The sequence below is a fragment of the Lycium ferocissimum genome, chromosome 2, assembly GCF_029784015.1.
Source record: "Lycium ferocissimum isolate CSIRO_LF1 chromosome 2, AGI_CSIRO_Lferr_CH_V1, whole genome shotgun sequence".
Taxonomy (NCBI): domain Eukaryota; kingdom Viridiplantae; phylum Streptophyta; class Magnoliopsida; order Solanales; family Solanaceae; genus Lycium; species Lycium ferocissimum.
In genome coordinates, this window is record NC_081343.1 from 70,197,906 (window position 1) to 70,213,530 (window position 15,625).

General features: G+C 34.0%; 1 protein-coding gene across 1 annotated transcript; it reads right to left on the minus strand.

Annotated features, from left to right (window-relative positions):
* Positions 1-9,892: 9,892 nt before the first annotated feature.
* Positions 9,893-10,605, minus strand: LOC132047915 (uncharacterized). The gene is made up of 2 exons (XM_059438888.1): positions 10,257-10,605; positions 9,893-10,141 (listed from the first exon to the last, which is right to left on the minus strand). The coding sequence occupies exons 1-2, from the start codon at positions 10,407-10,409 to the stop codon at positions 9,893-9,895; spliced, it is 402 nt and encodes a 133-aa protein (XP_059294871.1). The 5' UTR covers positions 10,410-10,605.
* Positions 10,606-15,625: the final 5,020 nt, after the last annotated feature.

Sequence of the window (15,625 nt, forward strand, 5' to 3'; positions counted from 1 at the left end):
AAAAGAAGAAGAAGAACTGAAGAAGACAGAACTGGAGAAGACGAAGAGGGAAGGAGGGGAGATGACTGACGCAAGGGGGAAAGGGGGAAGAGTGGGGCCAATGTTTTTTATTTTCTTAAATTTAATTAAAGTTAAAGAGGTGAGTTTTTAATCAAAAAATAAATAAATAAATAACATTTAAGAGTGGGTCACGCGCTCAAGGAAAGTGTGATTCACTTTTTTTGTCACATCAGCAAAAAGTATTTATATGGTACAAATTCAGAAGGGTTTAGGTACCAATAGGTACAACCTTCAATTTAAGTACCCCAGAGAAAAATGTGGCAAAGTTTGGAGGCTATCTATGACTTTTGTCTTTTTTTAACCAAACAAGTCGAAATAATTATGGTAGACATGTATAAAGGTTCTTTTGATGTTTTTCAACTTTTGGATGGTTGGGAATTGAATAAGCAAAGTTATGGAAATCAGCTGCCTCTATCTGCGTTTATATCATAATAAACCTTTAATCCAAATTGACAATTTGTTGCTAATCAAATCGCACTAGATTTGGAAATCTAAAAACGAGAGAAGTGACACCTTTTGCTCAAGTATGTTGAAATTTTGGGATAAAAAGAAGTTTGATTAGTTTAATAATATGATTACGCTTAACCTTTTCTGATCATTTTTCTCCACCTGGCTATAATTAGTGGTGGATTTACTTAAAATTGGTTATGCCGTCAGTCTTGCTTCCACACGGTAATCATAACTTTTGTTTCTTGTTTCACCCTTAAAAAGTAATATAGAAAAATGTTTAAAAATCAATTTTATAATATTCAAATAAAATGAGCTCAAAAGTTTAGATGAATATAACATTTTGAACAACTTGAATATTAGTTAAATATGGATCTCTAAAGTTTCTAGAGATCATTTTAATTTTAATCTTTGTGATATCTGATGAAGTACGTTTAATATTTAATTACTTGAAATATGCACTTTTGATCTACTTTCTTATGAATATTACAAATTTTTAGAATTATTAATCCTTCCACTATTTAATTATCAATGTATTATGTTAAGCTTGCATTGTTACTATATATTTGAGGGTAATATACTTTTAAAAATAGTTCAAATATAACGTATTTTCTACATAAAGGGATCAAAAATACATTTTAATTAGTTGAAGGTTAAGTGTCTTTGAATCATATATCGTAATAATCAAAAACAGAATTTATCATTAATTGAGGCTCCAAAATTGCTATTCTCCCTTAAATAAAAGCCTTAAACTTTTTATTGACTTACAATGGTTTTTTTTAGTTTTAACCTAAAATATTAGTGTGAAAATATCCTAGTAATATGTTGCACATTACCATTTAATTATTCCTTTTCCATGCTCCACTATACTATTCATTGTGCATTGTGCAGTGTACTCCAAGACTCGAGACTTTGACAAAATAGTCTTCCATTGTGCTCTCAGTTTCTTTGCGGTCTTTGAGACCAAACGATCATTTCTATAGAACAAGTCGCTCATTAAAAGTAGAAACTTCTTCCTAAAAAAAAAGGAAGTGAGATAAGAATTATGGATGATCTAGGTTCAAATTTCACCAAAGACAAAAAAAAGGCTAGCTAATCACTTTTGACTTATCCAAGTTTTGGTGCGTATCCAATACCTTTGCTGATAGCTAAACAGTAGTGATCTTTTCGATAGAATAGTCGCAAGCGGATCTAATGATATATTAAACATGACGGGTACAAAATCTTTATGTTATTACCTCCGAACCCATTGTAGTTCTAAAATGTGAGTTCAAAATATAAAATTTATTGAAATTTTTAGTAATTTTTCACGCATATATCTAAGTTTTATGTCTTCAATGTGGGGCTCGGTTGACCTTGAACTTCATTATCTACAAATGCTTTTGGAAATTGTCGCATCGCACAAGAAGCGGTCTTGAACACCTTAATTATTATTAAAAGAGAGGAAAAAAGGAAAAAAGAAAGAGGACGAAAAGTAGAAGCACTAACCTTCAATCTAACAGCCGATGTTTTTGAATTTTGAAGTCATTTCTAGTTTCATAAATCGGAATCTTGACCAACCCACCGAAAAGAAGAACAAAACTCAGCCAAGACTTAGTTTGTATATTTTCTTAATTAATTTGCCATATTTTTCAGCATCCCTCACTATTATCCCAACTTGCAAGACTTACTAGAAATGTCAAAAAAAAAAAAATTTTCAACGTACTCAAGCATCACAAAAATGTTTTATTTTCAATATTAGTGGATTGGCGTTTACTCGCCATTTCAAAGACTCGTTGTGCGTGTGCCATTTATCTGAAAATGACTGTAAAAATATTCTTTTTTTGACTTTGGTTCTAAATTGCAATATCAATCCAAAATAAACATGTCGACCCACTCTTCTTGGTACTAATATAAGGTGCAATGTTTACCAATGTGTGTTTTTTTTTTTTCTCCTTTATGCATTCGATTTTTGAAATTCTTGATTCAACTAATTTAAAACTTCGTCACATAACGTCCAGTACTAAACCAGAAGGCTCGAACAAAAAATCTCTGATTAAGATTCGATAATTTCATCCCTGTTTCCTCCCATCCATTAATTTGTACTATCATTGTTGCTGTTACACGCGATAGATAAATACTGTTATCATCCGATAGCGTTTTTGTTGAGCAAAAAGTCCATTTATTCTGCTCCGGGTCCAATTGGAGACGACTTCCTAATCAACATGAAGTGCTAATTTTATGGACATTATTGTTCAGTGGAGTCTTCTACATTCCCTTGAAATAGGAGAGAGAGAGAGAAATTGTTGTCTAGTTATCACTGGCTAAAGTGTTATTTGATTTTTTTTTTAAAAACAACTATCTGAACAACAAATCGCATTTATTCACATTCGATATTTATATGATACCATATCAACAACATTTTCTCAATTTTTGTTATAGATTTTGCACCCGCTAAAGCAGCTGGACTGGATATATATTGTTCTTCCTTTCATGCTTTAGGGTGCTTTTGAGCACATTCATTACTTTGACGGATTAGTTTTATAGTTAAGTGTTAAAATGAGGTTAGAATGTACGCTAATAATCATGCATAAGTGATAAAAAAAAAATTGTATAAAAATATATACCAAATATCTATTACTATTATAATATCTAGTGTGAATATTTCAAACCGAACAAGTTTTGCCACAAGTTCCAGCAAGCCTTCCCCTCCAAAAAAAGGAAGTATATAGCGGCTAATTATCGCAAATTGGCTCGGTGTTCACATGATCAAAGGATTCAATTTTTTTCAGTGTCTTATTTGGTATGCCTACTTTGAACTTATCTGATTGTTTTAGTCTTATTGATAAGATTAGACAAAAAGGCTTAAGGTGACCTAACTTGGACAGCTAAATATTCATAATATCACAATTTGAATCGTAATATTACGAATTACGAGTTCGTATCAAGTCTTTTATCTAGTCGAATTACCATTTTCTATGTAGAAAAACATATTTCAGATGATCCCTTTTAATATGCTTCAGCAAGATCAAATTGGAAAATGGGATACATTTTTCAGATCTGTAAAATCCTTATTAGTTTTAAGTATTGTCAGCCTATTGCATGTATACATGTAATTTTTGAAACTGCTATTACACCACAACAGAATATGCTTTTAGCGGCAATTAAATTGCGGCAATAACTTAATTGCCGCTAATTATATTCTAGAATCAATTATTACCGGCAATACCAAACTTTAACCCTAACAATAAATGCCGCTAAAGGCTTTAGCGACCTTTGATCTAATGGCATTAACCAATTGCTGGTAAATGTTTTTGTGGCAATAACTATTGCCGCTAAAAAGAAAATATATTGCCACTAAAAGCCTCTTTTGGTATAGTGTTATTACACACATATATAAGAAAGCCTTTTTTTTTTGGGAGCCGGTATCGCGATAAGTTTTACTAAAGGGTGTCTCTATCGCTATATGCAGGGGCGAATTTGTGTGTAAATTTTGGGTCACGTGAACACATGGTCACTCGACTAATCTCGATATATTGTGTGTATAATTCTGAAAATATATCTAATATTAACTAAATGAACACATGATCATAATAGGCTGAGTGGAGCACTGCTCAAAGGTTATATTTGTATTCTCAAGGTCACGGGTTACCAAGTCCCAAAAAGTAAAAAAAAATAATAATAATCCATGGCTGCACCGCAACGATGAACTCATGAGTCATGATAATCAAGGAACTTAGAAAGGCAAAATACATCAAAACCCCCCTGAACTATACCCGAAAAGTCGATATCACACCTAAACTATACTAACGACCTATTACACACCTTAACTTAGTAAACCGAATTAAACTACCCTCGACGGACCAAAACCCCCAATCGTTGAATGTCGTGGGCACACTCGCCCAGATGAAGCCACGTATTAAATGAACTAATTTATTTTATAATCACGTCATAATAATATATTTAACATAATTAAGTCATTTTAATACCCAAACCCATTTTTAACCCCCCATACCCATTTTAACACCCCCAAACCCGTTTCATCACCCTAACCCACCCAAACCCACACACATCAGACGCCCAAATGTAGAAAATCAAACGACAAAGACAAAACAATAAATCGTTCAATATTCGTCCTAAATCATATATTTTTATAGTTTACCTGCTCAATATTGTCGGATTTCATACGCTTTTTTAGTTTTTCTTCATCGTAAACCTTTAATCGAAGTGTTGGTGATTGTCTGAACTTGGATGATTCCAAGTTGGGTTTTTTGTTGACGTTTGGAGGACAAAAATCGGCTGTGCTACTAAAAGGTTAGTCCATTGTCTCATTTTGTTTCTGTATTGTGCGATTAGAACTAGGTTTTTTTTTTTTTTTTGCGTCTTTAATTTTTCTTCGCAAATTTACACGGTGTAAATGATCGGGTAAATGCTTGAAAATGTAAATGCCGATTTGGTTGTTGTGTATTTCATTGACTATGAAATTGAAGTATTTGTACTGTTTTCAGTGGAAATATGTCTTATGAACTGATTACTTTGCAATTTTACCATGGTGGTAATTTAACGACCGACAAAAAAACCCTACGTTGGTGGACAAGTAACTCGAATTTACACGTATGGATTTAGATAGATTTTGTTACTTTGAATTGCTTGATTGTGTGAAAGAATTAGGGTATGACCCTGATAAATGCACCATTTATGTTAAATTTATCGATAGTGTGGTATTGGTAGAAATCAAATGTGATAGGGATACAACCCGAGTTGCTGCATGTTTGGGGGATGGGGATATTTTGGAGGCTTTTGTGTGTCACGTAGGGGTGTACATGGACCGGGTTGGTTCGGATTTTTTAAACACCAAACCAAACCAATTGCGTCGGGTTTTTAAATTTATACACCAAACCAAACCAATAAAATTCGGGTTTTCCAACCTCGGGTTTTCTCTGGTTATTCAGTTTTCTCGGGTTTTTCGGGTTTTTTTTCGGAATAGTCTTGATACAAAACATATAACTTTTACTTCAAATATTTCTTTAGTCCTAGTAAGATACAGCTATATAATTAAGGTGTTTCATAAGAAAATAACACAAAATGTGAGAAGGTTGATGACATTGTATTAAAATACTCAACAAAAGATAATAAAATGGGTTAAAATAAATATTGCTAATTAATAAGCCATAAAGAAAATGACCATGAACTAAAAATACTAAGTCATGCTAAAATAAATACGGCTAATAAGTATTAATTACATGACAAGAAAAAAAACTTAAGTTATGTATTTTCACTCTCTAAACTAATTATGCAAACTAAAGAATAGATATCCAACATTATTGACATTCCTAGTGGTAAATTGAATTTCTTTTGTTAGTATTAGTGTTGAGTTAGTTTTGGTTTGGACTTTATATGAGTTACTAACATCCATAGGATATAAAACTTATTGACATTCAAAATTCTAAGTTCAAGCTTGAATAATATGATAATAGATTAAAAACTACCGAAAAAATTTAAGAAATATTTATAAATTACATTACAAATAAATATTTTTCTGTATAAAATATGTTTAAAATTGAATACATGTAATGTCGGATTGGTTTGGTTCGGTTTGACTTTTTTTTAGCTAAAACCAAACCAAACCAATTATGGTCAGGGTTTTTTTTCAACACCAAACCAAGTCAAACCAAATCACTAGTCAGGTTTTTTTTCGTTTGACTAATAGCCATTTTGTACAAGTCACATGGAGCCCCCTAGCTGTCCACCCTTATTAGAATATGTAACCCATGTGGAGGAGGAAAGTGATGTTTCTTTTGATAAACGGTCAAGACTTTGGGGGGTAGTGGTGTTCCATCTTTTCGATGCATTTTGAGTCTTTGATTTAGAGCCATTCAATGAACCTCCTTTTGAACCAACTCTAAAATACCGCCCCTCTCCAATTTAACTCTCCAAGTTCCGTCCCTTGTACTCCTCCAACTCGTTGATAATTCGAATCAAATCTTTTCAATACTAGCCCGCCCCTAATACTAATCGAACCAAATCCCGCCCCTAATACTAGCAATGCCCCTACTTTTTCTCCTAAAATCGGTAGTGATTTAGATTCATACCTAGATGGATTGTTTGATGAAGGAGAAGTAAGTGATGATAGATGAGGAGCTAAGGGGTTTTAGGGAGGAAGAGAGCCGGAAAAGAAAAGAAGGGAAAGAGGGTGAAAGAGCTGTTCGAACATGTTAAGTTAGGTTCGGGACCAAAAGGGCCGGATGTGGGGTATGATGAATACGAAGGTGCTAATAGAGACACCATGGAAGGTAAGTTGGCGGGTGATGAGCCTTATTACCCTCGGATGGCGCCGAGTTTTGAGACCGATCCGGATGACATATACGATGATGATGAAGGAGTAGTTGAACAAAGAGTAAAAGCAAAAAAGAAGGAAGTTGACAAACGAGTTGTGTTTGATAAACCCCAAGAAAATAGTGTGGGAAACAAAGCCTCCAATTTGAAAGTGTTAATGAATTTAGAACCGCTAAGTACTATACCAAGTATGCGATCCATGAGCATGTTGCCATTGAAAAATGTATTAATGAACCTACAAGGGTAAGGGTTAGGTGTGTAGAGGGTTGTCTTGGCTTTTATTTGCTTAGTCTTGACTCTAGGACTAACAACTTTGTGGTGAAGACCCATAATCCAATTCACATGTGTGACCACTACCAATAGGAACAAGCTTTGCAATACCAAATTCTTATCTAGTCACTATAATGAGAGAATAAAGGAACAACCAAACATTAGGAAGTAGAAGAGCAAGAAACAAGGTTTTTGGGCGAGTTGAGGGGTGACCATGTTTTGGAGTTTAGGAGGATTTTAGATTATAGGGATGAGTTGTTAAGATCAAATCCGGGTAGTACATGTGTAGTTAGGCTTAGTGATGAGACATTTGAAGGTGGAAAAAAATGTTTAGAGGATTCTACATATGTTTTGATGCAATGAAGAAGTCATACTTTTGGTTGTAGGAAGTGCATTGGTTTGGATGGTTGCTTTTTAAAGGGAATCTCAAAAGGTCAATTACTTGTTCTTTGTTTGTAAAGATGGAAACAATCGAGATGATGCAGCTGGCACAGTCGGTAGTTGAGGTTTGGACTTGGTTTATCGAAATTTTTTTTATAACGAGATATGCGAAGGTAAGATTTAAGTGTTGAATTCACTCCATTTCATAACTCTTTACCCTAATGTTCTTTTTACTTTACTAAGCTACTATTTTTTATTCCTCATGGGTCTTAAAAGTGCCATAACGAGCAATTTGCCCAATGTTGAACATAGAATGTGTGCTAGGCATGTTTTAGCCAATTGGTCCCAAAAATACGTGAGGCCTTGAGAGGAAGAATTGCTTTCCGGAGGTGTGCAAAGTCAACTTTTGAGTCTCTTGAATGAGAACTTAGGCTTGCATGAAACCGTTGGGAGAAGAATGCCTTGATAAGTTGATGTACTACAACACGAAAGGTGGAGCAAGGTTTACATGAAATATACCACAAAGTGTGACATTATAGACAACAACATGGGCCGAATGTTTCAACTTGAATCGCCCAAGTGCAAGCGCAAGTGCTTCCGCCCAAGTTCAAGTTTACCTCAACCGGTAGAGGAAGGGGTAGGCCAAAAGGATCGAAAAGGTAAATAATTTCATATTCTTCATGTGTTCGTTGTTGAACTAGTTGCTAATATTTTGGTATAATTTGTAGAGTGTTGCTACTAAAAGGCCAAAGATGGTTGGAATGGGAGTGTTGCACACACAAAGTGCATCAATGTGCGTTCTATGTTTAACAATTAAATAACATTTTTCGAAATTAAGTACCACTAACAAGTAGTTCTATTCATTTGAGCAGCCTGGATTGCCTAGTGAAAGGGTTCGAAGCATCAAATCTAGTGCAGTTGTCACTGGTGAACTGCAGCACAAAGCAAGTGGTGGTGTGAAATGGCAAGGAAGACAAGCTATGACCTCCAGGTGACAAGGAAGGAACAAAAAGCGAGGTCAAACCAGGACTAAAGCGTACAAATGAACACCTTGCCTTGTGAATTTGACCATTATCTCTCTCTTGATCGTTTTTGAATGCTTTGTGAATTTGTTTATGTAGTTTTTAAATACTTTGTTTAGGCGGTGTGGATGCATTTGGTTGGGGTTACTACGTGCAAAATACATCAAATCTATATTTTGGGTAGTTTAAGTTGTGATTTGATGTATTTTGCCTTATATGTAGTGTTTTGGTAGATATGTTGCGTATTTAAGTTTGTTTTAGGCATTTGTATTTGATCGCACTTGAATTATGTTGTGACTGCACTTTAATTAAGCAGCTGTGATGCCGCACTTGAATTAGCATTGTGTACTTTAACGTTAGTTCTTGTCTATGTAAAGTCACTCTCTTTTGATCAATGGGTATCACCGTGTTTGCATTTAACGTTAGTTCTTTAGCCTTAATTGTTGGCAGTTTTGTTAGCCTTAATTGTTGGCAGTTTTGTTAGCCTTAATTGTTGGGTTGAATGGCACTGATTTTGTTCAGTTTTGGTCAAGTCTTGGTACACTTTTTGAAGTCATTGTACTCTGTTTTTAATTCAAGATTTTGACCATTTCCTTTGGCTTCTTTAAGTGAGGTGGTTGGTGGTTAATGCTTCACCCAAATCGCCTTCTTATTAAATCATACTTCTTCCACTAATTTTCATTACAACCCCTCAAACCAAAAATGACTACCATCCTAACAACATTTGAGAAGAAGTTAACAAAATCATACGTTGACAAGGATGACTTCATATTTCCTTTCCATACTTTCGAATTCCTTCCAAACCATGACCGTGAAGCGGTTGTTCTTCACAATGCTCACGCCTACTATATGCAATATAAAGTGGGTGCATACAAGCGCCTTTGCCAAGGATGGAAGGCGTTTGTTGATGACAACGACTGCAAAGAGGAAATGTTTTGGAATTTCAAGCTTGCGAGGTCGGCGGGCGCATATGCTTCTTCGTTAATAAGAAGGCACCGGGAGATCGTAATCATAGAATAGGTCTCTTTATTTATTTTCATGTTTTATGCCTTCGATTAATGAAAGTTCTTTCAATGTTAAATGAAATGTTGTCACTGTTTTATGCCTTATACTTACTAATTTTGAGAAGCAATTGCACAAGACTAAGAATTGCACAACAACAACATTACAGCCAACATTGCCATTTCATTTCACAAAATGCCAACACTAACAAGTTGTTTACAACACTAACAAGTGCAATGCCGCTAACGACATGCCAAACTACAACAAGAGCTTAGGGCAACTTCATTGAAACACCTCTAAAAAAAAAAGTTTTGAAATAGAAAACTTACTACTACTATACAAATACACAATAATGAAATCAAAAGAACTTTCTCCTTTTCTTGGACTTAGCCAACTTACTCTTCCACTTCTTCTTTTTTTCCTTTCATCTTCTTAATGTCTTCTCCAAAATTTTCTAGTTGAATTTCTATGTTGTTCATATCAATTTTGCTTTCCACATGCAGAAGGCTTGTAATCACTTTTCCAAAAGACTCCAATGATGCTTCAAGTTCACCAATTCTTCCCACCAATTTAGGAATAACAAATTTGGATCTTGGATCAATGTCAGCATCCTTCCAAAGATAAAAATCACATGATCTAGCACCCTAAAATGTAATAAAATGAATTAAAAACAATCAGTCTTTCAACTTTTCAAAGTTCAATATTTCAAAGGCAAATTCACTTCTTCAAAGTTCAATTTTTGAAATAAAATTCACTTACACCATAATATGGACAACTCCAATATCTTCTACCAGGGTTCCTTGGGGTCCAAGAAGTCAACAATGGCAAAAGAAATCCATGTTTGCATCGCACATCCTTCAACTCATGATCATCCTCTTGCTTACAAAACTTACTTAAGCCTATTTTAGCCATTGCATAACAATCTTTAACAGAAAAAAGAACAAAAAAAAAATCAACTTAACAAGTGCTCCATACGAAATTAAAGAGTACAGACAAATGCAACAAAAAAAAAAAAAGAGACAGAAAACGGGCAAAATACAGTAGAACAAGCTAAATAAAGTTGAACTTAGTTACCTTTGATTCAAAAACAACTGGTCTTTTGCTCCGATTTGGGCGTGTTCTTCACCAAATTTAGGAGACAGGGTTTAAACGGGTATGGTAAATGTGGGTGGGTGAAGTAAATGTAGGGTGGATGAAAATGATTTGAACGGTAATATTAATTAGGTTTTAGCAAGAAATTTTCCATTTTTTAAAAATTATACGTCCTTTTACGGCTCAACGCGCTCAAAATGTGGATAATAACGCGCCCGAGTTTTGGTCCGTCGAGGGTAGTTTAATTCAATTTTACTAAGTTAAGATGTGTAATAGGTCGTTAGTATAGTTTAGGTGTGATATCGACTTTTCGGGTATAGTTCAGGGGGGTTTTGATGTATTTTACCAACTTAGAAACCCATAGTTGATAGCTTAGCTGCAAGCTAGCAATGAACCTACCAAAATCCATCAAGTAAAATTAAAGTCCCAAGTTTCAAAAGGCAAAATCTATTCTCCATTCCCATATTTATTCTCTATTATACTATTATTCTCTAATCCCAAAACAAAATATCTCAGAACAACAAAGTGTCCGGTAAGTCTTGAATTCGAATTTCGAACACCCTTTTGGTCTTTTAATTGATTTTTGAATTTTATTGTTTTTTTTTTTTTTTGAGTTTTTAAATTTTGGGGTTTGTGGGTTTTGACTTTTGAAAGCTTATTTTCTTGGTTCTTTTGAATTTTGGGATTTATGGGTTTTAAGGAATTTGACAAATTTTCATTTTTTGGTTAGAGTCATCATTTTGTTTTGAAGGAGAAGTACCATTTGCACTGTGGCCTTAAAGTTTTGGATCTCTTAGATCGTATTTGCACTAAATTTCGAGGTCGATAGACGGTAATGAACACTTCTCTATAATTTTGAATGCGAAAGGGGTGTGATTCCTCTAATTTATTATAAATGTGGAAGAGTGTGATTCCTTTATATTTGAATGCGAAGGGGGTGTGATTCCTCTATTTTATTATAAATTTGGAAGCGTGTGATTCCCTTATTTTTGAATGAGAAAGGGGTGTGATTCCTCTATTTTATTACAAATTTGGAAGGGTGTGATTCCCTTATTTTTGAATGCAAAAGGGGTGTGATTCCTCTATGTATTACAAATTTGGAAGGGTGCGATTCCCTGATATTTTTAATGTGAATTATCCCCATAAAAATTTATATCTTATATTAAAGTAATGGTGAGCTCATCCTCATGAAATCCTGGATTCATATGTGTACTACTCCCATCTTCCCAAAATAGATATCACATTAGCAAAAGAGATTTATCCCAAAATAAGTGTCACTTTAGGAATTCAATACAAAATTAGCGAGTGTTTCTAACTATGCCCTTCGCATTAAAGAAGTAGTCCTCTTTAATATTGCTTAATTCTCAAAAACATCTAATAAATGGGGGCAGTTTAATAAACTTCACGTTGTATTTATTGATTTCTTAATGGGCGTGATTTTTTGATACGATGACACTTATTTGGTGACGGAGGAAGTACTATTAATGAATTGTTTACTTCAATTAATATACTCCCGGTTACTGTTTAATGTCCAAATTAAGACTACGACTACACATATAAACTACTATTAGCGTTCTTGGATTTTCCTTTTGGTTTAATTATAGGTGGCTCCAAAATTTCATATTCCTCTGTTAGTCTTCTTTTGGTCCTTTTTTTTTTCCCTGTGGATTCTTCTGTCACTTATTTATTTTTCCTTTAATTTGCTTCTACATTTTGGTTTTACAGTCTTTTTTGTACCTTCTTTTTCAAATTTCACAAGGCAATATTTACAGAACAAAACAACACAGACAGAAGCTTCTATAAGATTCGTAGATTTGCCAGATAAAGACGGTAAGGAATAAGAAGAAAAGTAAAAAAAGGAAAAAGGGTAGTTTGCTGTTTTAGTCCTATTGACAAATTCTTATTTGGTTGTTAAAATACTTGGTTAAGAAGCGTTTGATCTTTAATTAATTGAAACTTGCACTTTTGATTCTTTTATTAGTGAATCTTCACAAATTTAACTAATTGTGAAGTATTAACCATATGTTATGTTAAATCTTTAATGATACTTAATATAAACATAATATATATCTATTAGCTAAAGGGTCAAAACACACACATTGAGGTCTAAAATGCTTACTAAAGTATTATAAGGACAAAAATCAAAATTTACTACTACGTCCATCCATTTTTAATTAGCACACCCCTTAAGGAGCAATAAACAAAATGACAATTTTATTATATCACCCCTAATTATTATAAACCATACATACCTCATAAGCTATGTAACCACTAACAATTCCTTTAAGTTTTCAACCCAATATTTAATAATAAGGATAAAATATATATGAAATGATAAATTATCTTTTGATTTTCCAAGCTGGACAAGTAAAATGAAGAGAAAAGACATCATTTCCCCCCCGGAACTTAGTCAAAGAAACTCACTTTAGCAACTAAACTTGTAATTATTTACCCCTAAACAACTGATAATTATTTACCCCCCTTAGCGGCTTCCGGGACCAGCTTGAGTGTTTTCGCGCCACGTCATTGCCACATCATTGACGTCAAAAATTACCAACTCTTCATTTTATTTATTATTTTTCTCTTTCTTCTACTTTCTCCTCATTTGCCGGCCCCGCCACCAACACCGCCGCCGCCCCACCTTCTTCCGCCCCTCCACCCCCACCCCAGCTGCATTGTGATTTCTTCATTATTGAAGAACACCACCACCACCACGCCAACCCCCACCCCCAACCAAACAACCAAACCCACCTTCTTCCGCCCCTCCACCCCCACCCCCTCGCATAATTGTGATTTCTTAATGAAGAACACCACCACCACGCCAACCCCCACCCCCAACCAAACAACCAAACCCACCTTCTTCCGCCCTCCACCCCCACCCCACTCGCATTGTGAATAATTTGCAATATAAGAAACGATGCATAACTAAACATAACTAAAAGTTCTTTTAGTTAAACACAACTAAAAGTGAATCTTTTAGTTAAACAAAACTAAAAGTCCGCTAGGATCCGTGATAACTAAATATAACTGTGCCCTCCAAAGTATTTCTAAGAAAGTATATAGCTTGCATTTTAATCTTCTTATGCAGATATTGTTCCAACTCACATGCTTAATCGGTCGAGTTAGCCAGATATTTAATGCTTATTGTTTGGGCTCCTTCTACGAAAGTTAATTATTTATTAGATTAGCTCATTGGTGGAGGAGAAATATACTACTCTATACTTTAAAGAACAAATGTAAAAGGACAATGTCAGGATAACACACTAAAAGAACGTTTAATGTACGATATAATGAAATTGTGTGTCAACCTAATCAATTTCTTGTTTGACACCTTATGTTAATTGTTATTAATTTGTAAATCGAGATTAAGCATGTGTTTAACTAAACAAGGCGGACTTTTAAATCAAACTTTTAGTTGTGTTTTTACTACTTTTAGTTATGTTTAGTTACCTCTCATATCCATTTATTAGTATTAGGAAAACTTAATACATTGACCTGGTGGTGATTTTCGTGTTCAAGAGAAGTTGAGTCATTGTTATTGTTAACACAAATAACAATAGTCCCGATACTGTATTCCGCCCCCCTCTTCTTCAGACAAAACGGTGGGTGCATTCAATTGATAACAATAATACAAAGATTGTTCTTGAATATGTAATAAGAAATTAAAGTATAATAACAAAATAACAACACTAGAGAGAGAAACCAACACCCAAAGCAAATGTCAATTTTATGCAAATGCCAACTTTATGCATTTGAAATCATAAGCTATTTGCAACCGGGTTTGTTAACTCAACAAATTTAATCTCTTTATTTGTGTCAAATCAAACCCATAAATTAAATCTATATACAAAGAAACAAAGAAGAAGAAAAAATAGTGGGGACATTGAAGTAGAACGAGAAAGAAGGGAAAAGAATAAGAAAGAAAAGGAAAAAGTTAATTTAAAATATAAAATATTAAGAAAATCTTAATATATCATTAGAAGATGACTTTTGGGATCACTTTTAGTGTTTATTTTTTTCCTCCCACGCGCTTTTAAGAGACAAGTACACTTTCTTGCCACGTCACCATTAAGGGGGTAAATAATTATCGATTAAGTTGTTTAGGGGGTAAATAATTACAGAGTTAAGTTTAGTTGCTAAAGTGAGTTTTGCTGCCAAGTTCCAGGGGGAAATGATGTCTTTTCTCTAAAATGAACATCTACTTTTAGTATAATGGACATGTAAAAATGGACGGAGGGCGTACTAATAAATAGGGAAAAATTCACGTATAGCCGCCCAATATATTTGTGTACACCCGCATAGCCATAAACTTTGGTAAACTATAAATAGCCCTAATAGCCCCAAAGCTTTACCTCTAGTGATTAATTTAACGTTAAACTCATCCAAATACATTCTAATTACTACCCCCGGTCTTTCTAGAAGCCTGTTCCTTTCTCACCCAATACCAATTTGCAACTAATCCCAGATTGTCCTGAGAAAATGTATTGTTAGTCAATAACTTCTGCTAATAAGATGATGACGGGGATTGAATAATACAGTAATTAATTACGACAATAAACAAGAGTTTTCTTTTGTTGTAATTAGTTGACGTTCAATTCATCTTCCTAATAATATATTGCTATTACTAGCGGGACCTTCTACTTTTTTGGTTCCAGAAGGAGAGCAGGAGAAAAAGAAGAGAAAAATTGGTATATTTTCCTACAGTTAAGGAGATTTTATTTTAAAAGTAAACCTGAAGAAAAACAACGAGAACGATGTATCTACTACTCTACTTAAATGGCACAAAAATCGACTCATAAAAGCGGTTTTATACGCAAAAGCAATGTTAATCTTAAGAAAAACAACGAGTGGTAGTATTGTTTTTTGTATGGATTATTTGTCTGATTGTTTTTTTTTTTTAAAAAGAAAGAAAAAAAAAATTTCGTCGGTAGTTTCAACTACTATACTGTCTTTTGCGTTCACAGTTTGGCTCTTCGTTTACAGACAGATTACAGGAAAATGGTAGTATTATTTATGTTGCACCATTTCAATAGACA

What these genes read in the sequence shown, in the direction of transcription:
- LOC132047915 (XM_059438888.1), bottom strand. Translation starts at nt 10,409, where the DNA reads ATGGCTAAAATAGGCTTAAGTAAGTTTTGTAAGCAAGAGGATGATCAT. An exon ending in GGAGTTGTCCATATTATGGT is followed by an intron (nt 10,142 to 10,256) that starts GTAAGTGAATTT and finishes ATTACATTTTAG; the next exon opens with GGTGCTAGATCATGTGATTT.